The sequence below is a fragment of the Oryctolagus cuniculus genome, chromosome 6 (genome assembly GCF_051225735.1).
Source record: "Oryctolagus cuniculus isolate XC-2025 breed Fujian yellow rabbit chromosome 6, ASM5122573v1, whole genome shotgun sequence".
Lineage (NCBI taxonomy): Eukaryota > Metazoa > Chordata > Mammalia > Lagomorpha > Leporidae > Oryctolagus > Oryctolagus cuniculus.
The window spans coordinates 65,515,098-65,542,899 of record NC_142872.1 but is presented as its reverse complement, the minus strand read 5'-3'; the positions used below and the strand labels follow the sequence as shown (position 1 = coordinate 65,542,899).

At 40.0% G+C, this 27,802-nt stretch overlaps 1 protein-coding gene across 13 annotated transcripts; it reads left to right on the top strand.

Moving 5' to 3' along the window:
- On the top strand, positions 1–23,821 carry CLK4 (CDC like kinase 4). Of its 13 annotated transcripts, none has more exons than XM_008255489.5 (15): positions 7–206; positions 4,798–4,958; positions 6,104–6,171; positions 8,657–8,715; positions 9,709–9,931; positions 11,053–11,143; positions 11,530–11,596; positions 14,208–14,324; positions 14,411–14,577; positions 14,782–14,876; positions 15,863–15,992; positions 18,378–18,460; positions 22,057–22,136; positions 23,118–23,208; positions 23,294–23,821. In XM_008255489.5, the coding sequence occupies exons 2-15, from the start codon at positions 4,835–4,837 to the stop codon at positions 23,432–23,434; spliced, it is 1,536 nt and encodes a 511-aa protein (XP_008253711.3). In that variant the 5' UTR covers positions 7–206; positions 4,798–4,834; the 3' UTR covers positions 23,435–23,821. The 13 variants fall into 13 exon arrangements, 10 of the variants coding, with proteins under 10 accessions (XP_002710483.3, XP_069932586.2, XP_008253711.3 ...); XM_089335185.1 differs by lacking the exon at positions 11,053–11,143 and adding an exon at positions 12,184–12,344 and having other exon boundaries at positions 65–206; XM_070076484.2 differs by lacking the exon at positions 6,104–6,171 and adding an exon at positions 12,184–12,344 and having other exon boundaries at positions 87–206.
- The last annotated feature ends 3,981 nt before the right edge of the window (positions 23,822–27,802 follow it).

The window sequence follows — 27,802 nt, the reverse complement described above, 5'->3', positions numbered from 1 at the left end:
GCCCCGCCCCGTACGCTGAGCGGCGGGAGCGCGCGGCTCTGTCACGCAGGCGCGTTCGCATGGCGTAGGTGGTGCGAGAGGCCGCCGGGGGATGGTAGGGCGACAGCGCTGCCGCCATTTTGCGGGGTGTTTGTCGCAGCAGCTGGAGCGGAAAGACGGCGTTTTGGCGACATTTCTCGACCGCAGGGCCTTTTGGTTTTGCGAAGGTAAGCTTCCGGAAAGGGTTTGCTGGGCTGGTTGTCTCTTTAATCCCTGAGGTCTCAGAGACAGGTGTCGAAGAAACGACCTGGTTTGGGGCCGCGGCGACGGGGCACGGACTTGGGGGCTCCTGCGGGTTGCTGCTCCGCTGCTCGCCTTGGCACCTAAAGTTGCCCGGGCGATGCAGTTCTGCCTACGACTCTGCCCTGGGGGCCTTGGGCGCTCATCCCAGCGCCCTGGCCCACCCTTGATGGTTTTAACCCTGCCGGGCCCGGACGACAAGCGAGCGCGAGGACCCACCGGAGCCCCTTGGAGGGCAGTCCCCGGCTTGTGAGCCGTCCCGGAGCGTGGCCTCGGGCGTCTGTAGCGTTTGAGGGGTTTCTAGAGGCAAGCCACTGCCTGGGAGTGTGCCAGACACCCTGGCCAGATGCCCGGGGGCGCGGAGAGGGCGTCGGAGCCGCTGCAAGTCCAGGTGGTGGGAGCCAGCAGGTGCTGCGGAGAGGTGGCAGCGCGGGCAGGTGCTTTCTCTGTGCGGTCCCTGGTTGCTTAAGGGGCCCACAGAGGCGTTTAGAAAACCGCCCTGCAGGCAGTGGGCCAGCCACAGGGCTGCCCCTGTGAGGGCTCCCCGAACCTGCCCAGTTCCTGTTTCCGCTTGACAGGGTCGTCTTAGAGCCCCGCAACCCTAGCTTCTAACCTGCTTGGGTGTTTTTAAGCTAAGTATAGAGCGTGGAGTTGGCAGGTATTACAAGGCCTTAAAGCAACAGTGGGAGAATCAGGTTTCTAACAGGGGTATATACACTGGGATCCACTGTGTGTGTTGAAAGATACCAGTCATTCCAGCAGGTGGGCTCGTCGTTAATTAGAGGCAGTGTGATAATTCCAGGTAGTTTTTTTTCTCTGGTACGCGAAGGAACTTTGCCTGTGGAAGGAAGGTGAGCCCGAGACTACTCTCTTTGCCTTAGCAGCTGAGAAATCATCTCAATATAGGGGAGCCGGATGTTGGGAAACGGAATTTTTAACAGCTGAATTAAATTCTAAGCAGTGAACGTGATTAGAGGGAGAGCTTGAGTTCTCACAAGGAGCTCATCATTTTAATGTCTGCGTATTAGATAATTGGAGAATGCTGTCTTGTTAGATGTGAGTTGGTTGTGGCAGGCTGATAGCTAAACTGTTGTGTTGACACTGCTAAAGCAGGCACATTGGGTACTTCAAAAAGTTTGTGGAAGTTGCATATTATGAAAAGAGCTGCGTAGATTTCAAAAAGCACCTTTTGTACCAAAATAAACAATCTTTTAGTTTACTGCTTCCACAAACTTTTTGAAATACCGTAGTATGCCTTGTGAAAATTGCATCATAATGCATGGTCACTAATGATAGCTCTTAATCATGTAAGTTGTAATTTTGCTTGTTGTCTTTTAAGAATGTTTAACCAAGCTGAGTTTCTCATGCAGTTAAATACAGTTTTAGTAATTGACGAAACTGGTCAGAAGAATCCCATTAGAAATAGTTTTTTAAAATGGCTTTTTGGAAGAAACTTCGATTTTTGGCCTTCTGCTTCAAGTATGTTTATAGTGTTACTTATTTCACTTTCTCATGTTGAAATGACTATTTATTATCAAACCTGAATGCTCAATCACTACCTTCCAGTGAGAAGTTTAAAAAGAGTTTTAGGTCTTTTGATTTTTTTTTTTAAGATTTATTTATTTTGAAAGAGGGAAAGACAGCTTCCATCCATTGATCCACTCCCCCCGTTGGCTGCAAAGGCTAGGACTGGGCCAGGAGGACACTGGAGCCAGGAGCTTCTTCTGGGCCTCCCACATGGGTGGCAGGGGCCCAAATACTTGGACTATCTTCTGCTGCTTTTCTTAGCCCATTAGCAGGGAACTGGATGGAACTGGAGCAACTAGGACGCAAACTGGCACTCATACGGAATGCTGGCTACACCACAATGCCGATCCCAGATCTTAGGATTTTATTCAACTTAAGCAATGTCTTCTGTTCCTTTTTCATGTAAGCAAAAAGAGAAGCCACATTAAGAGAAGGATGCCTGATGGGCATAAGATTATACTCTGCAAGAGAAGTGAGTTACTAGATCTGAGCTTTTGTAACTGCAGGCTCTTGATGGTATCCACTTTTCTTAGGAAATACCTCCCAGTAGAATTGAAATCTACTAATTGAGGTTAACTAAATTAGTTTTGCTCCATTTTACTTTTTTCAGGTCTTGGCTGAATGGTGAAAACAATCATCTTTTTCCCACTTTAACTCTATTTAGCAGAGTTGGAATCTCACTGTTAAAAATGTTATTGCTTTAGGGCAGATGCACAGCTATTAGGCCACCCAATCAGGACATGTTCACCCTGTCTCTCAGTGCCTGATTTCACTCCTTGCTCGGCTCCCAGTTCCAGTGTTCATGTTAAGGCACACCCTGGAAGGCAGCAGGTGATGGCTCAAGTAGTTGGGTCCCTGCCACTTATGTAAAGACCCAGACTGAATTTTAGCTCCAGTCTTCAGCTTAGCCCAGCCCAGCCCAGGCCGTTCAGGCATTTGGGTAGAGAACCATGCTTTTTGAATAAAATACATAATTTTTTAAGCTGCTTTGAAACAATTATGATGGTGTGAGGCAGATAGGAGTTAAATTGTTTGAGCACAGATAGTGAGCCTATAAGGAACTTAGGCTATGCATTGGAGGTTGTAGATGAAGTCAGGGACCTGTCAGTATTATCATTTGGTTTCACTGTTACCAGGCATCTTTTGTATCTTCCTGAGTTGGTTTCCATATCTGTAACAAATAGATTTTTTTAAGAGTATTTATATGAAAGGCAGAGTTAGAGAGGCAGACAGATCTTTCATCTGCTGGTTCTGGCACTAGGGCCATCTCCTGCCTTTCCTGATGCTTTATCAGATGAGACTCCAGCATGCATATGGTTTGCTGGCCTCCCAGGTGACAGCTTAACATGTTGTGCCCCAATGCTGCCAACCCCGCCCCACTAGGTTTTAATTTTAAGAAAAACTGCAGGATGATTTAAAATAAACTTGGATACAGAAAATGAGTTCATAAAGGCACCTTTTTATTGCCTTTTCGTTTCTCTGTTGGATACTGTATTCTATATACCTCCTATATTGCTTTGGAGTCAATATATTGTCCTATATTGCTTAGAGTCATTCTAAGCAATATAGAGTCATTCTAAGCAATATAGGACAGCTTCTTAAATTAGAATCATTCTGAGATTTAACAGTGAGGAATTCTGAAGAGTGGGAAATCACATCAGTTTAAATAGAAAATCAGTGATAAATAGGAAAATAACAATAAAAATAAAATCCAGAGGTTATTCATTTCTAACCAGATAGTGTTGTCTGCTAAAGACTCTAAATCTGTGCCGGTGCCATGGCTCACTAGGCTAATCCTCCGCCTTGCGGCGCCGGCACACCAGGTTCTAGTCCCGGTTGGGGCGCCGGATTCTGTCCCGGTTGCCCCTCTTCCAGGCCAGCTCTCTGCTGTGGCCAGGGAGTGCAGTGGAGGATGGCCCAAGTACTTGGGCCCTGCACCCCATGGGAGACCAGGATAAGTACCTGGCTCCTGCCATCGGATCAGCGTGGTGCGCTGGCCGCAGCGCGCCAGCCGCAGCGGCCATTGTGGGGTGAACCAACGGCAAAGGAAGACCTTTCTCTCTGTCTCTCTCTCTCACTGTCCACTCTGCCTGTCAAAAAAATTAAAACAAAGGCTCTAAATCTGAACTATATTTTAAAGATATCTCTCGATTTATTTTCTTGGAAAGTCAGAGAAATTCCATTTGCTGGTTCACTCCCCATGTGACTGCAACGGCCAATACTGGGTCAGGCTGAAGTCAGGAATTTCATCCAGGTCTCCATGCTTGGGCCATCCTTTTCCCAGGCTATTAGCAAAGAGCTGCATTGGAAGCAACCCATATGGGAGGCTGGCATCACAAGCGGCAATATTTTCTGCTGTGCCACAATGCCAGCCCCTGTGAACATTTTTATTTGTCCCTTTATTTTGGAAAGTTTTGCTGTGAACAATACTTTTTTTTTTTTTTTAATTGAAAAGCAGAACCACAGACAGACATTTTTGTTCTGTTGTTTTCACATGCCAAATGCTTGAGACAACCAGGGCTGGGCCAGTCTGAAGCCAGGAGCCAAGAACTTCATCTGGGTGGGTGGCAGGGGCCCAAGTAATTGGACCTCCCAGGGTGCCTATTAGCAGGAAGCTGGATTGGAAGGAGAGGCAGAACTGAATCCCAGCACTCTGATACAGGATGCAGAGGTCAAAAGAGGTGCCCATCCCCTTCCTTTTTTTAATTTTTAAAACATCAGTTCACAAGCGCTAAGCTAAGAATTTGTCCTGCATATAAACAGAAGAGCAGAAGGAAAATGTATTAAGGTCTCACACTGTCATATATTATTTACTATTAGACCTGTGGTACTCAACAGTCATCAGATACAAAGATGGTATAGTGCCCTGTGTCTTGGGAAACATAACCTAAAAAGATTTTAGAACTTGTGTTTACATTGAAATAATGTATAATATTTGCTAAACATACCCATCTATAGCCTTTACAACTTGCTTTTCATTTCTTTTAACAGATGCGGCATTCCAAACGAACTCACTGCCCTGATTGGGATGGCAGAGAAAGCTGGGGACATGAAAGCTACAGTGGAAGTCACAAACGGAAGAGGAGGTCTCACAGCAGCACACAAGAGAACAGGCATTGTAAACCACATCACCAGTTTAAAGAATCTGATTGGTAAATTGCTCTTGAACTAGTAGTGTTTTAGTACTAATAGTTTTAATGATTTGTCATTTGCTCATGTAGCTTTTCATTTGTCAAATTGTCTTATAATTTGGTAAATAAATATTTATTCACCCAGAAAGTATTTATTTTTTAAAAAGATTTATGTATTTATTTGAAAGGGGAGAGACAGCTTTCATCTACTGGTTCATTCTCCAAATGCCTACAGACAGCCAGGGGTTGGCCAAAAACTCCATCCTGCTGTCCTGTGTGGTTGACAGGAACCCCACCCAAGCACTTGGACCATCTGCTGCTTCCTAGATGCATTAGCAGGAAACTGAGTCAGAAGTATGGAATAGCCAAGACTCAAACCAGGCTTGCCAAGATGGAATCTGGAGTACCTGGTGGCAGTTTAAACTTCTGTACTGTAATACTAACCCCTAAGAAAATACTAATTTGAGTTCCTGTTGTAGGCTGAACTGTATAGTTGAGGCTACAGGTATGAATTAAACAGAGTTCCTGTGCTCATGTATCTTTAGGAGTGTTGGGAGACAATTGATCAGTAAGTGAATGTAAGAGAGATTAAGTAACATTGAGTCCCAGCTGGCAGTTAAGTAGTTGAGGACATGAGGCACACAGAGAAGTTAAGTAATAATGGTAATAGAATGCCCAGTGACTGCCCATCCTTGTATGTAGGAGGGAGATGTATTTGTTTGGTTGCCTGTTAAGCATTTCACAGAGGAGAATATCAGGGAGAGGAGTTGATCCAGATGAATAAAGCAGCATACGTGTTATTCAGGAATGTCAAAATACATTGGGATTGGTTACTTGTATTATGTTGAATAATTACATTTATAGAATAAGACTAATGGGTATGTTTCTTTGGGATATTTAGACATGTTCTTTATTTTAAAAACGTTTGTATAGGCAGTAGCTAATAATTTAGGAAAGGGCCTCAATAAAAATTTCTAGTAGCATGTGTCCTATTTTATGGTATTATGGTATAAAGTTTGGTGGTAATATATACAATTTATATAGAAAAGAATCTTGAAGTTCTACGTAATTAAAGGCTAGGTCACTTGCGTTTCTTTCACTGTCTTCCATTAATCTCCTGTTCTCATTTGTTTTCTTGGTTCTATGTTTTCTCCTTGTTTGTACAGATATTCCGTTGGGACTGTTTACCAGATTGCTTTCTAAATTAGCCAGCTGGGGTTACTTTAAAAAAACAGTATGTAATTTTTTTCCTTCTCCATGCTAAAGAGATTTTTTTCTCCTGAACAGGGAGCTTGTTTATGGGCAGTACAGACTGATTGTGCTTCCTCAGACATTGTTACATAAGAGGAAGAGGGAGGGTTTATGGCAACACTTCAATGACAAGAGAGTAGCATACAGTATACTGTAAAAAAAACTGTATCTCATTACTAATCAGTACAAATGTGTCCTGCTTTATAGTACTCTGTGGTAAAATTTGAAGGCAATACATTTATATAGAATTTAAGGAATCTTAAAATTCTTCAAGGTTTAACAACATAGCACTATTACTCATGGGTTATTTATCTTATATGTAGAAAGGAAGTGACTTGAGTGAACTGTTGATTGATGTTCATAGCTGGCTACATAAAAACAATACTGAGTCCAGTTAACCATCATGCCAATACTTTTTCTTTAACATTGATACGAAACATCTTTCGTAGTATTGCTCACCGTAATCCAGTCTATCCTAATAATTTTAAGTTAAAAACTTTACAGAGCTTTTTATAAAATTACAGGAAAATGAAAACTGCAGAGAAGTATAAAGAAGGTAACTTGACTAGGATGCTAGTGCCCTGCTATTTTAATATAAATTATTTCTAATCTTGAAATTTCTTTGTATACAAGTTTTTGCTTTATTTCCTGAAAATAAATTTTAAGAAGAGGTATTTTCAGGTTAAAGGGTATGAAAGGTTAGAGGGTTCTTGCAACATGTTTACTTTTCTTTTTCTAGGAAGCTTGTATCAAATTATACTTCTGCAACTTCTAATGCTTCTTCATGCTCTCAGCAGGCCAAGGATAGTCTTTTGTTTTAATGGGAACTTTTAAATTTCTTGTGAGTTTGTCCGCTCATGTATTAATAGACCACTCAAACTTTTTTTCTTAATCTGTTTTTCTTTTAAAATTTCTTACCAATTTAGAAGATTTTGTTATTGCATGTTAATTATTTCGCCATATATATTGCAAAGTTTTTCTGATTTATCTTTTTGTAGTAGCCTGTGAATTGGTCTCTCTTCCTAATTAACCCATTTTTCATATAGTTGGAAGAGTTATGTTGCTGTAAACACTACATTTAAAAAAAGATACTCAAACTTTACTGTGGATAAGAATCATGCCTACCAGATTTACCAAATATAGATTAATGATTTAGACTAGTGAGTGCGACCTGGGGCCCAGGGCTCTGATTTTTAATAAGAACTCCGTAGTTGATGTTGATAAAGAGACCTCCTTTGAGAAACATTCCTTAGCCTTGCCCATACACTGTGTATTTGTCTGTATTCCCCTGGGTGAACATCATTCTTGCTTGAATTGTCTGTTTACTGCTTCCTGAATAATACATAGACAAATCCATCTCTAAACCATTGTTGGTAAAAGTGCTATAAGAATGTAAGATGGTAATATTCCAATCTTCTCCCCTGGAATTTCTGGCATTTTCCAGTTGGTCCAAATCCTGGGTTCCCTGTAAGATACAAATCTGTTGCCATATTTTTTTTATCAATTCTACTTTGACTTTTAAGCAAATTGAGTTCTTGCCCTTCTAAACACTCATATGCAACTTTTCAACATTTCCTTTGTTACTGAATTCTATTTTTGTAGTAGTAATCTCAAATTGTTCATTTGTTGGCAAGGACTTTGCCTTATATAATTTTTTTTTTTTTTACTCCCACAGGACCTGTGTGGAAATAAAAATAAATGCCCATACACTCATCATTCTTGGCTATTTTGAAAGGTCATGGTGAAATATTCACTGGGCATTCAGTGACTATTTTTAAAAATTAAATTAGTGTTTACCCCTTCTGCCCCGCCCACTGCCTACATAATTCTATGGACTGTAATTTCTAAGGTGTGGTCCTTGGTTATTATAGATTGAAGCGAGGTCTTCATCCTCTTAGTTTAATCTATGTTGTATTATATCACTGCATGTTTTGTTATTCTCTAAATTGTTTTGGATTATCAGCAGCTTTAATTTCACATACTATTCTAGCTAAAATTATTGGTGTTTTTTCTGATAGAAAGATTTTGGACTTTTATGGGAAAATTGCCTTAGAGAATTAGACAGGATGCCACTAGGAGTATTGTAATTTTTAGCCTGTTAGAAAAGTATTGTGACTTTTCTCTCTGACAGTTCGAAGCCAGCTGATCAGATCCCTGATCAAGACCCACTATCCTGATTTGTTTCTCCAACAGACAGAACTTATATCTGATGCTAGGAAAAGAAAAGGGAAGTTACTGCCTCTCTCTAGCCTGGATTTAATGCCAGTCCTGTTGATTAGTAGTTTGAGGGATGTTTCTTTCCTTTATTTCTGCCTAAGCCAGCCCCTTGGGAAAAAGAATGACAGCTCATTCTGGGAAAAGAAAGAGGGTTGATGAGGGCAATGTAGTCAACATCTGTCACTCCGTTGCTTGTCAGGATTATTCTAGCCAATTTCTCTGACTGGGCAGGTGTCCCCTCTCTCCCTCAGTGCTCCATGTGCATCCCTCTTGAAGCTTCGCACTCTGTTGAAGAGGACATTCATCCCAGGTAGAGAGGGGGCTGGGAAACTGGGCCAATTGAATTTGTGTCCTTTCTTTCCATCAGATTAAGGCAATTAAACTGTGACCATTGAGTTCCTAAGGTCTGTGACTTCTGAAATTCCTTGCAAAGTTTTGTTTATGCAATTTTTGTTTCTATAGTTTTTATCAGATTACTCAGTTATAATGTATTTCTCTGGCAGGAATGACAAGAGGTTAGAAATACATAGAGAAGTAGGGTAGTAGGTGTTTTGTAATTTAGGCAGGCAATTACAGGATCCCTTTCTCATCTGAAGGAGATCTGTTTCAGCAGTCCTGATAAGTGCTATGTTGCCTGTTCCTCAAATGGGAATAGCAGAGGGCTAGGAATGTAGAGAGAAGACCAGACAGGATAGGTGATATATATAGTAAAATTGACGTGTATCATGAAAGTTAGGAAATACCTCAGTTTTTGTAGCTTATGTGCTCTGCAACCATGGCAGATCATTTAGGGATCTTAATGTTGTCATTGGTGAAATGAAAGGGCTGGAATACACTAAGACTCTGATACACCTTTCATGAAAGAGTTCACTGCATGCCAGGGATATCTAAAATGCACTTGTACTAAAAGAGAAAGGCGTCCTGTTTTTCTTGCCCCTGATTGTACAGGAAAGCCAGCTTGGTTACAGATATATTGTGAGTTCTAAAAGAGCAGTTGTGAATTTTTGGTTTTGGCTTTGTCTGGAGTGTATTAGGAGTACTTACTAAATATAATAAATTAATGATTTGAATTAGGCTTTGTTCCTTGGTGTGAAGTGCTTGACAACAGTCTATATAATGGGGAAATAAGGCTTATTTGCTTATTGGCTAAAAGTACATTATTTTTTAAACTCTGTAAGATAAGTATAAATTCTAACTCATCACTTTGAATTATTTTAAAAAAAAATTCCTGAGAGAATGTTTTTTTGGACCATATTTTTCTAGAATGAGGAGAGTAATTTGAAATCCTTTAATGTATTTGCAGTCATTATTTAGAAGCAAGGTCCTTGAATGAGAGAGATTATCGGGACCGGAGGTACATAGATGAATACAGAAATGACTACTGTGAAGGATATGTTCCTAGACATTATCACAGAGACATTGAAAGCGGTTATCACATCCACTGCAGCAAATCTTCAGTCCGAAGCAGGAGAAGCAGTCCTAAAAGGAAGCATAATAGACACTGTTCAAGTCATCAGTCACGTTCGGTATGATTCAGTTTGTTTTTATTTTGAGTGGATTCTTATATATGTGTAAGAGCTCTTAATGAGCCAATAGGTTTCTAAAATTTCTTCCTATAATACTATTTGGATGTGTGTGTGTATATATATATATATATATAAATTTATATTACTTGAATCCTTAAAGGAAGAAACTACCAAATGCTCATAGCTGATCTGTGTATTTATTAGCTAGTCTTCATTTGCCTGTATTTACTCAAACTCTGCAGACCAGATCATGAGTTTGTTGATTTTAATTATGAAATATTTTATTTTAGCATTTGTAATTTATTCTGATGAAAAACGAAGCACCCATCTGTCATCTTAAACATTTTTTTTCTTACTTTGAAAGAAACCCCATTCCTGATACTTGGGAACAAATATGGAAAGTTGCACTGTTGGATACTTAAATGTTGCGAACTGTACAGTGTGGTTCCCTAGCACAGTGCATCCTTGTCTGCAGCTAATTCTGTTGAAATGGGTGCTGAATAAGTAAATGTATTATATACAAAAAGCCTGCCTTTGTTTACACTCAGACATCTTCACTTGTGTGATCCATGAACTCTGAGTTGTTTTTCTCCCAAAGTTTTCTTTAGTAGAATTTTTATTAAATTGAACATGAATTGAAATTAACTAGCCTTTGTTTTCCCCTTTTATTTTAACCATGTATATTTTAAAATATTGCTAAATAAGAATTTCAACTAATTTTGACATTTTAAAACATTTTTCTGACAAACTAGACATCTCGATTCACAGCATATGCTATTTATAACAAGAGATTAGTAAATCATGACATTGCATTCTTTAAATTTTGGACTTCAATTAAATCAGTATTTTAAAGAGACAATTGTGTTGTTTTTTTCTATTGCCACTTTAAGTATCTTATCTGAAAATCTGTTCCTTGCCATGTTTTTCTTCTGTAACATAAACTGTGCCCTGTGAATTTCTGGGGACTGAATTTGAAATTGCTCCTGCCAACTGTTCGTGGCCTGGTGCTTATCTGAATGCCTGAATATCTCCCCGCTGAATGAATTGCGTATTCTGCCCTGAATTCACTCTGATATATTGATTGGCTGGACGATCTTGGTGCTGCCCACTTGCCGTTCCAGAAGAGCCACCGAAGGAAAAGATCCAGGAGTATAGAGGATGATGAGGAGGGTCACCTGATCTGTCAAAGTGGAGACGTTCTAAGAGCAAGATGTATAGAATATTTTTCAACACTTTTTAAACTTTGCAGACAGAATAATCTTTTAAAGAATAGTTTGTCAGCGGGGGGCTAAAGAACTCTTCATTGCTTTTTTTGTTTTGTTTTTTGTGGGTTTGTTTGTTTTTTTGTATTTCTTCTTTTCTGTAGAATTTAAATATTTCTACCTAAAGTTCCAAAATAATCAATGGAATTTGAGATTAGAGCAAGAAATTTAGCTCTAATTGTTTTTGTAGCAGCTGAAAATAATTTGAGTGCTGAAACTTTAATTATGCTTTGCTAGAGATCATTTGAAAATATTCCACACTTAAGCATTCATTGTTTGACTAACTGATAATTTACATTCGGACACTTACACCTCTTTTCCCCCTTCTCACTTCAGATGAAATCGTGGACACTTTGGGTGAAGGGGCCTTTGGCAAAGTTGTAGAGTGCATTGATCATGGCATGTAAGTCTATTTTTGTTTTTAGTTTTTTATCCTGAAATTTTTGCTGGAGAAGGGCTCGTAATTTAGATGAGATACATTTTAAATGGTACTTGGGTGTTTTCCTGGAAGATAAAAATAATATTTCTTGACCTCTGTATGCTTTATTTGCTATGAGAGTGGATCTTGATAAGGGGTGTTGATAGACTTCTGTCAGATGGAATTCATTGAAATTAAAGTGGATGTTCATTGAAGGAATTTCCCAGAACTGGAGCCTCGGCCTCTACAAGAAATTTCAGTTGCTTTTGGATTGCAGAGATAATGCAAATCTGGTCTTGTATGTTAGAGTTTAGCTCCCCAAATTATAAAGAAGTTATATTAATTAAGGCGTACAGAATAAAATTTAATTTTTTTAAAAAGATTTTACTTATGTATTTGAGAGGTAGAGTTACAGAGAGGGAGAGACAGAGAAAGGTGTTCCATCTGCTGTTTTACTCTGCAAATGGCCGCAACAGCTGGAGCTGGGCCAATCCGGAGCCAGGAGCTTCTTCTGGGTCTCCCACGTGGGTTCAGGGCCAGAGCACTTGGGCCATCTTCTGCTGCTTTCCCAGGCCATCAGCAGAGCTTTGGATCAGAAGAGGAGCAACTGGGACCCGAACCAGCACCCTATGGGATGCCGGCACTGCAGGCAGAGGCTTAGCCTACTACACCACAACACTGGGCCCAAAATTCTGCTCCAGGACTTAAATTCTGTGGCTTGCAAACTTTTTTTGTAAGTGAACCTCTTAATTGAATGAAACTGCCTATTTCTAAAATGACATCTGAGCTTTTTCAACATAAAATGGTTGGAAAATATATGATTTCCAGCTTATTGTAAGAAGTAATATTTTAAAAGCACAAAATTTCTCTCTAAGTTTATTTAAGGGACTCTTAAACATCGTGGCAGCGTCATACCTGTCGTCATGCATGAACAAACTTCCTGAAGATATACTTAGCAGTGTTTTTTTATTCTTGAACTTATTTTCATTTCACTTTCCATAAAGAATGCTACCCTAAATTCTCAATTTTGCTCTTGCTTTCTGCAACAAAAATGTGGCTGTAAATTGAATTTTAAAATATTTTTACACTCACAGAAAAGTTGCTAAAATAGTTGAAAGAATACTCCTGGGCCCTTTACTTATATTTCCCAAATGTTAACATTTCACAGTATTTGTGTTTTCTGTATTCATGTCATGTTTTTAGATTTTGCTAGCTGATCTGTAGCTCTTACTCAGATTTCACCACTTGTCTCATTAATGTCCCCAATTGGCTGCAATGGCCGGAGCTGTGCCGATCCAGGGCCAGGAGCTTCATCCAGGTCTTCACACGTGGGTGCAGGGGCCCAAGGACTTAGGCCATCTTCTACTGCTTTCCCAGGCCATAGCAGAGCTGGATCAGAAGTAGAGCAGCCGGGACTTGAATTGGCGCCCATAAGGGATGCCAGCACTGCAGGTGGTGGCTTTACCCGCTATGCCACAGCACCAACCCCGAATACATCTTGCTAATACTAATAACAAGTATTTAGTGGGTCAAGTTTTCTCTTTTGTACAGTGGAATGGCAATAGTGAAAAGGCTTGAATGCTGACAGTTCAGGTTTAGAAATGAGGACAAAAGGAAGTTGATTTAAAATTGATTTCCTCAAAATTGTTGGTGGCTTTATATTTTTAGGAAGTATGCCCACAGATGTCCCAATGCAAAGCCCACTGCCCTACGTTGTTAGTGGTTTCTGCACACGTGCATCTAGGAATATGCTAAGCATTTTCCTGAGTTCATGATTTATAGATGGTGTCATCTTTGCTTGGATGTTCCATTTGCCTCCCAATCTGACAATCTCAGTAGCTGTCTTCAAAGACTCAGTTCTGTGTCCTCCCTTTTGTGAAACAGTCTTAAGTTGTTCATGTATATGTCTTTTCCATTAGACTCAGGTATTTAGGGACAAGCTCTCTCTTTCCATCACTAACATGTAGGCACTGTCACAGAGTAGGTCTATCCTTATGGATGAATGAATGCTTTCAGTAGGAGCTTTTTTTTTTTTTTTAATTTTTATTTATTTGAAATACAGAGTTACAGAGAGAGGTAGAGATAGAGATCTTCCATCTGCTGGTTCACTCCCCAAATGGCCACAATAGCCGGAGCTGAGCCAATCCAAAGTCAGGAGCCAGGAGCTTCTTCCAGGTCTCCTACATAGACGCAGGGGCCCAAGGACGGAGGCGACAGCAGAGAGCTGGATTGGAAGTAGAACGGCCAGGACTAGAACATGCCGGCACTTCAGAATGGAACTTTACTGCTGCACCACAGTGCTGGCCCCCAGGCTTATATTTTTTTTAACTTTTGCATAAAATCCAGATACATTTAAAAATCTGGGGACAAACATTAAATTTCATAAGTATTAATGAATTCATTGTTCCCTATAAAATATATTTTGTCAAAACGTTTTGAAAAGAAGTTATGTGACATTTGGTACAATATGCTCTGAAGATCATTGTAGAAATATTAGCATGGAGAGAAACTGGTAACTGTAATTATAATTCAGAGGATGCATGGCTTGAATCTACTCCTATACATATACCATATTCATCTTAATTTTGTTTTTAAGGGATGGCATACATGTAGCAGTGAAAATTGTAAAAAATGTAGGTCGTTACCGTGAAGCAGCTCGTTCAGAAATCCAAGTACTGGAGCATTTAAATAGTACTGATCCCAATAGCGTCTTGTAAGTATAAATTTGAACTATGAGCCATCATATTACACGAAATAATCAGAATGCTGTGAACTGAAGTATTATTTTGATCTTTTTAGCCGATGTGTCCAGATGCTAGAATGGTTTGATCATCATGGTCATGTTTGTATCGTGTTTGAACTGCTTGGCCTCAGTACCTATGATTTCATTAAAGAAAATAGCTTTCTGCCATTTCAAATTGACCACATCAGGCAGATGGCCTATCAGATCTGCCAGTCAATCAACTGTAAGTATACTTGATAAGTCTTTAAACACCAGAAAATTTTGAAGTATACATTACCAAAAAAAAAGTATCAAAACATTGTCACTGCACAAACACGTATTAGAGATAAAGATGAAACTTGCTAACCCTGTGTTCACTGCCAGTCCTCCCTCAGTACAAATTTGCAAGTAAAGCTAATACTGTCTTTTTGGGTTTTTTTTTTTTTAGTTTTGCATCATAATAAATTAACTCATACAGATTTGAAGCCTGAAAATATCTTATTTGTGAAGTCTGACTATGTAGTCAAATATAATTCTAAAATGGTAAGCTAAAGACTTGTTTTCATTTTGGTTGCCAAAAATAACAGTTTTGTGCAGACATTTGTTGTAGTTAAGGCATGGGGAACAGCTGACTGGGGGCCGTATAAGACCTGTGGAATCTGCCAAAGCAACCTTGCATGTGATACTCAAAATTTATTAAGTTTATATAGCAGGCTAATTTTTCTTTTAAAAGTTTATTTATTTGAAAGGCAGAATTACAGAAAGGCAGAGAGAGAGAGAAAGAGACCCAAGAACTTGGGCCATCTTCTACTGCTTTCCAGCCATAGCAGAGAGCTGGATCGGAAGTGGCAGCCAGGACTCAAACCAGGGCCCACATGGGATTCCAGCACTACAGGCAGCGGCTTTACCCAATACACCACTGTGCCAGCCCCAGAGGCTAATTTTTAAGTTAATAATTTTGTATGGTCCACAAATTATGTTATAAATATCCAGACAAGTTTCCCCACCCTTGGCATAGTGATTAAGATGCTACTTGGGATGCTGTCATCCCACGTCAGAGTACCTGGGTCTGAGTCCTAGCTCTGCTCCCAGTTCCAGCCTCCTGCTAATGCACACAGGAAGGTGATGACTCAGGTAGTTGCATCCATGTCCTTGGCATCCATGCAGGAGACCTGGATTGAGTTCTGGCTCCTCACTACTGCCTCACCTAGCCCCAGCTCTTGCTGGCTTGTGGGGTATAGTGAACAAACACATAAGAGATGTCTGTCTCTCTACCTTTTTATAGGTAAATAAAAGTTTAAAAACAAAAAACAAGTTAGTGATCCATGGGTGAATCATTTCATTTCTGAGCCTCATTATGTTCTCATGTTTTTGTTTTGTTTTTAAGCTTTATTATATCTTCATGTTTAACCATGAACGCCCTTGCCTTTCTCAAAGGCTATGTTAGCCATCGGGAAGTTAATATACAAGCCTTTTGGGTAGTGACACTGTAATCAGGTTTCATGATAATCAACTGTATATCTCTCTAGAAACGCGATGAACGCACACTGAAAAACACAGATATCAAAGTTGTTGACTTTGGTAGTGCAACATATGATGATGAGCATCACAGTACTTTGGTATCCACACGGCACTACAGAGCTCCAGAGGTCATTTTGGGTCAGTAGACACCAGATTTCTGATACTGTATCTGAAGGGATTTTTGTTCTTTATTCTTCACTGCTTCTGTTCTTGGAGGGTGGGATGGGTCATGGATAGAACAGTCTTAGCAGTGTACAGAGAACATTTTCTGTTTTCATAAAAATGCTATAAATTATTTTTCTTAAGTGAAACAAATGCAATATCATTGGTGAGCAATCTTCCAGGTGGTCATTTTTAATGAATTCATCTTAAATTATCATAAACATCTAGATAGTAGATGAGTAGAGATTAAGAGGAGAAGAAAGAGAACTTAGAGTAAAAGGAGAGCCTCTTGATGTGAGAAAGGTTGGAAAAGAAAAGGAGTTAAGGTTCAGAAGTTTGAAATAACAGCAGACTCAGTAAGGCAGTGTATTGCCTTTACATGTGAAAATTTAAAAGCTAGAGATCAGATCATGTTAATAGGGCAGAGGATTCAGAGATGTGGTTGGAGGCCTGGTGACAATGGGAGAAGACATTGAGAGTTCCAGAAGTGGCCAGGCAACATATAGTTGATAGAAGTATGAAACTGGAGACATTACCTTGAGGTAATTGGAAGATTAGCAAGATCCTTGCAGAGTTAGGTTAGGAAGGAAGATGTAGTCAGGTGCTGCGTTGAGGAGTATGGTTGGTCTTAATATTAAGTCTTAGATGTTGAACCAAACAGGTAAGGTTGGGAAAGGGTTGTCAAAATTAGTACCTAAAGTCCCATGTCCTTGGATTGCTTACATATGGTCTTGAAGGGTTTATTTTGACATGTTGTATATATTTGTTTTCAAATGTATGAATTATTAATAACTTAAGCCTATGCCAGAATTATGTACGTATTATTAGAGCTCTGGATAAATTTCATGTTGAAATAGTAAAATATTGTAGCCTTTTGCGTTAAAAAAAAAATGAATGATGTAGAATTCCAAAGGCAGAAGCACTGGCTCATCCAAGAATAGGATGATGTGGAATGGTGTGCTGCAGCAAGTTAGTCACTTGGAGGAAAAGCTAGACTGGGAAATTGGAATGAAGAAGAAATCTTTACCTGAGTGAGGTCCAAGCTCTGTAGTCTTTATATGTGTTACTGTAAATAGAAACCCTGTTCCACTATTACCCATTTGTTCAAATGATAGGCACTGTGGGGGTTAAATGACTGAATCATAGTCGAGGCCTTTGAAGGTACGGTCTCTTCCTATATCCTTTTTTTTTTTTTTTTTTTTTTTTTTTTTTTTTTTTTTTGACAGGCAGAGTGGACAGTGAGAGAGAGAGACAGAGAGAAAGGTCTTCCTTTTGCCGTTGGTTCACCCTCCAATGGCCGCCGCGGCCGGCGCACCGCGCTGATCCGATGGCAGGAGCCAGGAGCCAGGTGCTTTTCCTGGTCTCCCATGGGGTGCAGGGCCCAAGCACCTGGGCCATCCTCCACTGCACTCCCTGGCCATAGCAGAGAGCTGGCCTGGAAGAGGGGCAACCGGGACAGAATCCGGCGCCCCGACCGGGACTAGAACCCGGTGTGCCGGCGCCGCAAGGTGGAGGATTAGCCTATTGAGCCACGGCGCCGGCTCTTCCTATATCCTTAACCTTAGCAGCGTTACTGGAAGTAACTTACATGTCTCTTAAACTAGCTTTTTCATATATATGAGTATTACAGTTTTGCTGAATATTTGCCAAACATCTGTCTGGTTTGTCCTGTCTTCTTTCCAATTAAGTATAGGCTTAAAAAGGTTTGATGTTTTATTTCCTGAGTAGCATTGCCATTGACAGTTCTGAAGGAGCAAGTTTATATGATCGTGGGTAGATGGGGGAAACACAGATAGAGATGCTATTTGAACTTCAGTATCTCTAAATCTCTGCTCATAGGTAAAATTGTTTTATTTATAATCCCCAAGTTTTTACATAATTTATGTAAAATAATAGTGTTTCTTTTAATAGAAGAAAGAACCTCAACGCATGAAGCTGGTGATAATTGCTAAGGGCTAGATAATTACATTCTGAGGATAACTATAGTCCGTGATTGTATGACAAAATATAAAAATTCCTGGCTCAGCCGTGTTTCAGTGGCAATGCCCCCTGTTGATTAGCAGTTCAGAGACTGTGGAATATTTGCACAAATTGGTAAAGTTGACAAATGTTTGCTAGCCACTCCCTTATTTTATATAAAATTCCCCCATATTGGTTAAAATAACAATTTTCATACCAGCATATGGACTCTGAGAACATACTGAATAACATTTGCTATAAAACTAAAAATGTAAACCATGAATTTTCTGTCCTTCTCTCCCAAATGGACTAGGTAAGAGCATCATATGGAGAAGAATTTAGGATGCTTTGATAATTAGAAATTGTTGCATAGTAAAAATGTTTGTATTTGTTTTTAAATAGCTTTAGGTTGGTCTCAGCCTTGCGATGTGTGGAGCATAGGTTGCATTCTTATTGAATATTACCTTGGGTTCACAGTCTTTCAGGTATGTATGTAGTAAATTTTTTAATAATCATAATTAATTTTAAATGTTAATGGCATGTTACAGTGTGCTTCCATATTGGAAAGTTGACATAGACCATTATTCTTGAGGTTAAAATTTATGTGTGAAAGTAATTATCCTTGCATTAAGCCACAGGAATTAAATACTAATACTGAATGGTCATAGGTCAGTTTTGTATCTGATTGGTGATTAGATCATTTATGGTTTGTGTTATCTCATGTTTCCATTTTTTTCATTATAGAGCTCTATCATGAATTTGCACTAGTGTCAGTACGGCCATTGGAATTTTTTAAAAATATCTTTTATTTGAGAGGCAAACAGAGAGCTCCCATTTGCTGATTCACTCCTAAGATGCCTGCAATAGCTGAAAGCTGAGCTGGGGCTGAAGCTGGGAGCAGAGAATACAATGCAGGACTTCCATGTGGGTGGCAGGAACAGTTTCTTGAACCATCACTGCTTCCCAGGGTTTGCATTGGAGAAAAGCTTTGGAGTTGGCAATGGGAGCCAGACATTCTGATGTGGGTGGGATATGGGTATTCTAATGCTATGCTGAATGTCTACTGCCCTGGGTTTAATTCACTTAAGATTATGTGCACTGACAGTATGACCATGAGCAAGTCACTCCTTTTTATAAAAGAATTTAAGAGGAGCCAGCATTGTGGCATAGTGGGTGAGGACACTGCCTACAGTACCAGCATCCCATGTGGGCACCGGTTCTAGTCCTGGCTGCTCCACTTCCGATCCAGCTCTCTGCTGTGGCCTGGGAAAGCAGTACAGGATGGGCCAAGGCCTTGGCCCCTGCACCGGTGTGGCAGACCCAGATCCGCACAGCTCCAGCTATTGCAGTCAGTTGGAAAGTGAACCAGTGGATGGAAGACCTCTCTGTATGGCTCTGACTTTCAAATAAAATAAATTTTTTTAAAAAAAGTTTAAGTATTACGTATTTATGATGTCTTAGGCATTTCTAAGTACTACATGTGTAAAGATGGGAAGATAACGCATCTGTCCTCAAGGAAGTCATAAAAGACATGGAGAGGCAGGCACCACGGCTGAATAGACTAATCCTCCACCTGCAGCGCCAGCACACTGGGGTCTAGTCCCGGTCGGGGCACCAGACTCTGTCCCGGTTGCTCTTCCTGTCCAGCTGTCTGCTGTGGCCCCCAGAGTGCAGTGGAGGATGGCCCAAGTCCTTGGGCCCTGCACCCGCACGGGAGACCAGGAGAGGCACCTGGCTCCTGGCTTCGGATCAGCGCGGTGCACCGGCCACAGCGCGCCAGACGCAGCGCGCTAGCCGCAGCGGCCATTGTGGGGTGAACCAACGGAAAAGGAAGACCTTTCTCTCTTTCTCTCTCTCACTGTCCACTCTGCCTGTCAAAAAAAAAAAAAAAAAAAAAAAGGAGAAATTATTAGAATATGGTGTGGTTTTTACTATATGGAACGATTTTGTATAAAGTGCAGGAGTTCAAGAGAATTTAAGCCAATGCTAAAAGGAAATATAGTCATTTGAAACTGGAATGTGATGGGCATGTAAGGGGAAGGTCCACAGAGGAGTAAAGGAACATAGTATTGTTATCAGAGTGTCTTAAGCAAATGGGAAAATGATTACAGTGGGACTAATTTGTAAATGACCTGTATGCTCTGGTATAGCTTTATCCTAGAAGTCAGTGTTTCCAGATGCAGACTGATCCAAAGTGAAAATGACTTTGTAGAATTGCCATTCTAACTTTTATTTAAAGAACATGCTCCTGCTTTTTTCACATTAGAATGTGTGTTTTTCTGAAATGCTAGTAATGATTGGTGGTGATTGTTCTTTCAAAATAATTGCAGAAACCTAGTTTGGTTTCCAGTTTATTCCCTATAGTTTTACTTTCGCCTGAAAGAATGTAACATTGAAGAATGTTTAGTAGGTATGTGGAATGGGCAGGGTGTTGTATTGACCTGTCTTGCTTTGTTTTGAGGAGAAGGGTTTTTAGGTGCTCACTCAGTACTGTACTGATTGGTTTGAACTTCTGGCAGTGCAAGGGAACACAAACAGTGATGATTAGAGCGTGAGTGCTTGCGGGACACCTCATCAGACATCCGTTTCTGGCTAATGTAAAGATCCCATTGAAAAGTACTCAAAAGTTGATAGACACGTTTAATGTCTAGAACCACAGTTATCCATTTTGGGAGATGGTATCTAGTTTTGTGGTGTGAGATGCAGGGTCAACAAAAAATTAAAAGTTCCTGTTTGCTTCCTTCTGATGTACATAAAACAGGTGCTTCAAATGACTGCACTCACAGATCACTTTCAGATCTCAAATGGCAATTGGTAACATTAATTTGAGATGTTTATATTTTATTTCTAACTTGAAAATATCATTAAACTAAGAAACATTTTAAAAATGTGGAGATAGTATTAATTTATTCTTGTGATGAATTCGTAGCATTTTAAAGAAGGCAATGTACTCTGCACAGTGTGTGATGGATTTTAAAAGCATTAAGCACAGCTTCTGTTCTCCAGAACAGCGATTGGCAAACTGGCCCATGGTGAATCTTGCCTAATGCCTGTTTGGGGGGGAAATAAAAAGTGAGACAGAGACCATTTGGGACCAGCCAAGCCTAAAATGCTTGCTCTCTGGCTCTTCACAGAGAGTTTGCCAGCCTGTGCTCTGGAGGCATATCATTTTGGCTGTAAATGTAATAGTCTTCTCTCTCGGCTTTAGCCAAACCTCTGTCTGTGTATAGTTTAAGAATTTGAGCTTTGTCTTGGGTTTATAGCTCAGCTTTCTACATTTATGAGCTATATGTTGGAGCTCTGGTATCTTAATCTCTTTGAAACCCATATTCGCACCTACCAAACTTAGAATTGTTAGGAGAATTATTGGGACTGTATTTTTATTGCCTGGAATTAGTAAATGTTAGTAGGTGGGCAGTTTGGTGGCTAATAGAAGTTAATTTTGTTTAAGTAGCTGATTAAATGAAGAGGATGTATTTTTCTGGTAATCTTCCTCAGTCATTCTTCAGTTAAACAGTGCAGAAAATACAAATAAAGAAGGAAACTGTTCAGTTTTACATTAAACAAGGTACTTGTCAATCACTATGCAGAACCTTTCTGGTCCGTCTCAGAGACATTAATTTTACTGTTTTTGCACCAGATGATGCAGCTTATTCAGTATTGTTGCATCTTTGCAGTATTGTATAATGTAGATTGTCTGTTTTAAAAGATTTATTTATTTATTTATTTGAAAGGTGGAATTACAGAGAGAGATCTTCCATCTGCTGGTTTACTCCCCAAATGGTTGCAACGGCCAGGGTTGGGCCAGGCTGAAGCCAGGAGCTTTATCCAGGTCTCCCATTATGGGTGCAGGGCCCCAAGCACTTGGGCTATCTTCCAAAGCTTTCCCAGGCATATTAGCATCAGAAGTGGAACAGCCAGGACTCAAACTGTTGTCCATACAGGATACCAGCTCTGCAGGTGGTGGCTTAAACCTGCTGTGCCACCGTGCTGACCTCAGCACTATTCTCTTATATTCTCTTTTCATGTGTGTGAGGAGAAATGGAGAGTGTACTAAATTTCTTTTTCTTGTGATTTTTAGACTCATGATAGTAAAGAGCACCTGGCAATGATGGAACGAATATTAGGACCCATACCAACACACATGATTCAGAAAACAAGGTAAGTTTTAAAGTTAAAGTCCTTCATTGGATACGTGCAGTGGTTATATTCAAACTACAGAAAATCTAACTTTGTTATATGGCCTAAGGACTTCAGATTTTGAATTTTTTTTTTCCCCTGTACTTGTGAGAACTTCCAACTGCACCTTCCTCCCCCACCCCTTTTATGTCGTTTTAAAAAAATTATTTGGAAGGCAGAGTTACACACAGAGAAAGGGAGAGACAAAGATCTTCCATCTGCTAATTCACTCCCCAAATGGCTACAAAAGGCTAGGCTGGACTAGACGAAGCCAGGAGCTTCTTCCAGGTCCCCCATGTGGGTGGCAGGGGCCCAAGAGCGTAGGCTATCTTCTGCCACTTTCCCAGGCATATTAGCGGGGAGCTGGATTGGAAGTGGAACAGCCGGACACAAACTGGCATCCATATAGGATGCCAGTGTCACAGGTAGCAGCTTTAACTGCTACACCACAATGCTAGCCCCTAAAAGTCATGTTTTTAACTCTACAGTTAACCTTTGCATGAATGTTTTCTTATGTTGAGCTAAAAATAATACATATGTATTTTGTAGTCCTGTCAATCTGTGAATTCCATGCTGTTACTAACTAGCTGTGTGCCTTTGGTCAAGTTACTGCAGTAGATTCCACCACAGAAGTTTCCCAGTGGTTATTTAAAGATTTCCTAGCCCATTTGAGATCTAGTGAAGTCAGAATTTACAGAAATGGATCCAGGAGCCTCTACTTTTAAAGCTGGCATTTTCCACATATGGTATTTGGGAACAGCTTAGTTGAGATATTAAAACCTCACTGGGTAGAAGATAAAGTGTAAAGCATCATACCTGATTGTTGCTGAGACTAGAAGATTGTATGTACATGTATATGTCTGCCCATTTGGAAGGTGATGTTTGTTTCCATACTCTGTTGGGTGCATGGTAAAGATGTGGATCTTTTGTTATTTTATTGATTCAGACTTCCTTTTCCTGTAGAAAACGCAAGTATTTTCACCATAACCAGCTAGATTGGGATGAACACAGTTCTGCTGGTAGATATGTTAGGAGACGCTGCAAACCATTAAAGGTAAAATAAAAAAATTAAAAGTTAAGAATAAAAACATGTGTTAACTGTTACTAATGCATTTTAAACAAAAATGTTTCCCCTCCAGGAATTTATGCTTTGTCATGATGAAGAACATGAGAAACTATTTGACCTGGTTCGAAGAATGTTAGAATATGATCCAGCCAAAAGAATTACCTTGGATGAAGCATTGCAGCATCCTTTCTTTGACTTATTAAAAAAGAAATGAAATGAAAATCAGTGGTCTTACTATATGCTTCTCTAGAAGAGATTACTTAAGACTGTGTCAGTCAGCTAAACATTCTAATATTTTTGTAAACATTAAATTATTTTGTACAGTTAAGTGTAAATACTGTATGTTTTGTATCAATAACATAATTATCTTGTTAAGCAAGTATGGTCTTGATAATGAAATATGAAAGTTAAAATTAATTTTCCTTTCTGAGATTAATTACCATTTTTAAAGACCTTTGGTATATCCTTTGTGTCTAGTGATAAATGTGATTGATCATGTCTTTTGTAAATGGACCTCAACTCTGAAGTGATTTTTTTTTTTTGAGTAAAAGGAAATGTTAACTACTTTATATTCTTAAATGAATGTTCTTTATATACCTCAGAACTTTTGTTAACTGAGTTTTTTCTGTAATTGAGGGTAGTAAGTATTAGTAACTCTAGAGAGGCAGATACTGGAAACCAAAGCCCATAGAAAATGTTTAGTCTTAATGAGTTGTAAGTACTGGGTTCTGTTTCAAGTGGGTGATGTCAGTGGGCATACATAAACACATTCATGGAAAGGAATCCAGGTGTTGTACATTATGACAGGCTATTAATAAAAACCACAACAAACACACTTCACACAAGTCTGACTGGAAAATCACTTTGGAAATCATTTTCCAAGGGTTGTTTAGTGAGTGACAGACATAAAAATAGGAATTTTGATGACTGATATTTTAGTTTTTAATGCCAAGTCTTGAGGAGTCTTAAAATTGTCCAATGTCTGTTCTTTTATCAAATAGAAATACTTAACCTCAGCCTATGAAAATTGAGACTATTAGAGAAAATTATATTTGTGTGAAGTCTTACTGGGGGAAAAAAAGAAGGATTTGATTAGAAGACGTTTTAGGAAGGCTCTACAGAAATGTCTAGAACTTAATTGGTTGAATGCTAGAAACTTTTTGCTTATAAGTATTACTAGTTGTCACTTAAGTACATGGTAAATGTTAATTTAGTGAAAGAAAAGTTATACTATTCAGTCAAATAGAAATATTTTTCATCATAGAATTCATAATTGATTATTCAGATACAAGTTATTTTTAACCAGAAATTTCCCTGTCCTTATAAGTTACACAAACATTTGAGTTTTATGTATGTCTGTACTTTAAGCAGAAAATACATAGAAATTTTTTTTTTAAGATTTATGTATTTATTTGAGAGGCAGAGAAGAGAGATATCTTCCATCTGCTGGTTCATTCCCTAGACGGCTGCAACAGTCAGGGCTGGGCCAGGCTGGAGCCAGGAGCTGCTTCTGGGTCTCCCAGGTAGGTTCAAGTGTCTAAGTACTGCTGCTTCCCCAGGCACGCTAGCAAGGATTGAATCAGAAGTGGAGTGGCCAGGACTTGAACCATTGCCCATATGGGATGCTAGCACTGCAGCTAGCTCCAGAACTCTCCTATATGACTGAATTCCCTGTATTAACTGGGAGCAGCATTATCAGTAGAGTAAAGCTGTGTTTGTAGAGTTCACCAAGTATTTAGGAAAACTAAAATGAATTTTACCACAGAGCCACTGCATAAATTCTGTTTGGGCCTCTGATGCAGTCACATATAGTGAATGTGCTCTTCCAAATAGTTGGACTATATTGTATGTGATGATAATTTTAAAAGAAGGATTTGATGTAAAGAGAAAAGTTTCAGCTGAGCCTAGCAGTATGACACTGCAGAGTAAGATGTTTGCCATCTTTTGTGCTGCCTAATTCCATTCTTCCAGTGCCACTGTCGTGCCTACACCTCTGTCCTTTCCCCCAGCAGATGCATCAGGTTCCCAAAGTAGTGCTTTCCCTTTAAATCCATCTAGTATATTTCTCATTCAAACATTGTCATTTTTAGAGATTAAAGTTTCAGATTTTTTTGGAAAGTCAATGGTGTGTCGGCTTAACCTGTTCTGTCATTCTTTTAGTTTGGTAAAGGTATGGAATAGTTAAAACTGTAGTATCCTTATCTTCTAATTCTCTACTTTCATTTCTGGGTCAGTTTTAATGGGTTACCTTTTCTCTGTCATGAGCCATCCCTTTGCTATTGTCTACATGATATTTTTTACTTTTGTTCCACTTTGTGCTGGATATTTTTGTATTCCTTATTTCTTGATCTTTGTTTATGGACATTGTAAAGTTATTTGACTCAATTTGGTCTTTTTCAGGTTGTGTTAGGCAGATCAGTACAGCATTTGGGATTTTTGCACAGTATTGAAGCAAAAAACTTTTGAATTCTCTACTCAGTGTCTTCTGAATCCCATTTCCTACACTGGCTGGTAGGAAGAACCGTCCCTGGCCTTGTGTAAGCTATGGGGTTTGTTTGCACCTGGCCTTAGGTAGTTTCCTCATGTACATATACTCATCAGTCCTCAAGGGAAGACTTCAGGGGAACCCTTAAGGTTCCTGTAGTTCTGTGCAACTCTCTCCAGTCTCTGTAGTTCTAACCACTTGGCCTCCCTAGACTGGCAGCTCTTCTCTCTTCACCTTATGCCAGCTCTGCTTCGTGCCCATTTCCAACACTGTGGCCTGGAAAATCTCTAGTAAATAGTAAGCTGGGGCAGTCTTGGTTTCTGTTTCCCATCTCCCAAAGATCACAGTCATTTTTGATGGCTGATGTCCACTGTCTTGAAAACTATTTAATACAGTTTGTTTGGTTTCTAAGTTGTTACAGGCAGGAGAATAAGTCTAGTCCCTGTCTCACTTTTCATTTCAAAAAGTGAAAATGAAATCTGAAGGGTAAGTGGCTTCAGTTTATACCGTGAGCTATTAGGGGAGCCTAGACTGGAATCTAGGCATTGACAACGTGTGCTGTTTTTACTGTATCATAACACTGCCTTTTCTATGTTCCAAGATAATGAAATTTATCTATATTATACCTCATGGGTTAATTTAAACCTTGAAATTTTGCTGGGAATTTCAGTAGAATGGCTTGCATACCTCTGCCTTGAATGACATTTTAAATATATTAGAACCTGTTCATTGTCAACATAAATGGTTCTGGGCCTTTGCAGTGTGTATCAACCCTCTCTGACCCAAGTAATCCCTGTTTTATAAAACATGTTGTAATGTACTTTTAATCCTGAGGAGTGTGAAACATGCCAATCATTAGGCTGATTGCTGCCCGTTTCTACTCAAAAGCAGTGGGGTGGGGCAAAGGAGTGTCATGGGTGCCTGCTGTATTCTTCCCTGCCCCCATTGTATAAAGGAGCCTCACATTAATCCTGCTGATCAGGGTCAGTTACTCCTGCCCAAATGGTACTTCCCTTTACAGATCCCTGTACAGAGTTCAGCTGCCCTGAGTGGCAGCTTTAGCTTGTAGTTAAGCAGGGTCACACTGTTTAGAATAAAAAGAGCCTTACAAAATGTATTAGATTATTTGGGTCAGATAGGGTTGCAAACTGTTGTAAAAGGCCATAACAAATAATGTTGATAATGTTGCTTCATCCCTTGGCAAGAGTAACCCGTTTGAGAACTAGGATTTCCAATTTGCTATGCCCAGAGTTAGGAGGACAAACCCCCAAGGAGGTCCTAGAAAGTGATGATTAGTGGGGCCACTCTTACTTCTACCCTCTGGTTCCCGGACCCATGTATTACTGGAAGCAGCCCCTGATTTTAATACATACACGAACTTCTGAAAGAGCTATGCGTATGCACTTCCAGAGGGTTGCCTCTGATGTCAGTCTTGTGTGCCTGCATGAGGCTTTTCTGTCCTGTAAGGCTGGCTGGTTTTTGCCAGTGCAGGATTCCATGGTCATGGGCTCACCCTGCCTCCTTTGCTGTAAAGTGAAATCCTGTACTTATCTTTGTGGAACACATACCACCGTGCTTCCAGGCTGGAGTCCAAATCAGTTGGTTTACTGCTAGGTGGCCAGTTCTGTGGAGTGCCTTGTTGGGACTTAGTGTTTATTGCTGGCAGGTTAGCGGTTCTGGGGCAGAAGTAGCTAGACTGACCTCGGTGAGTGTTATCTACTTGTCAGGTGTTGCTGTACATGCATGCTAGATTAGGTGGATATTCTTTTACCCTCCACCTTCCCCAGATCTGGCCCCCCTTCTGCCTGCTGTCTCTGTCCTTTAAGGGGCCGACCTCTGCACTGTATCACCTGGGCTCCCGTGTCTGCAGGTATGGCTGGTGGGAGGCCCCAGAAGGAGGGGAGAGACTGAGTATTCCCCCAACTCTCTCCCTTCCAAGCCATGGCTTTGCAGAAGCTGTGTCCCTTAACTAAAGGCTACAAGTTCCATAGGTTGCAAAGGGTCTTCTCACCTCACCTCTTCAATTAAAGATTGGTAATGCGTCCCATGTGGATACCCGCAGAGCACTTTTCCTTTATCTTCCAGAACCCCAGCCTA

Coding starts and splice junctions, on each gene's coding strand:
- CLK4 (XM_008255489.5), top strand. CDS start 4,835: ATGGCAGAGAAAGCTGGGGACATGAAAGCTACAGTGGAAGTCACAAAC. Junction 11,597..14,207: donor GAGTGCATTGATCATGGCAT/GTAAGTCTATTT, acceptor TTTGTTTTTAAG/GGATGGCATACATGTAGCAG. Junction 15,993..18,377: donor AGCTCCAGAGGTCATTTTGG/GTCAGTAGACAC, acceptor GTTTTTAAATAG/CTTTAGGTTGGTCTCAGCCT.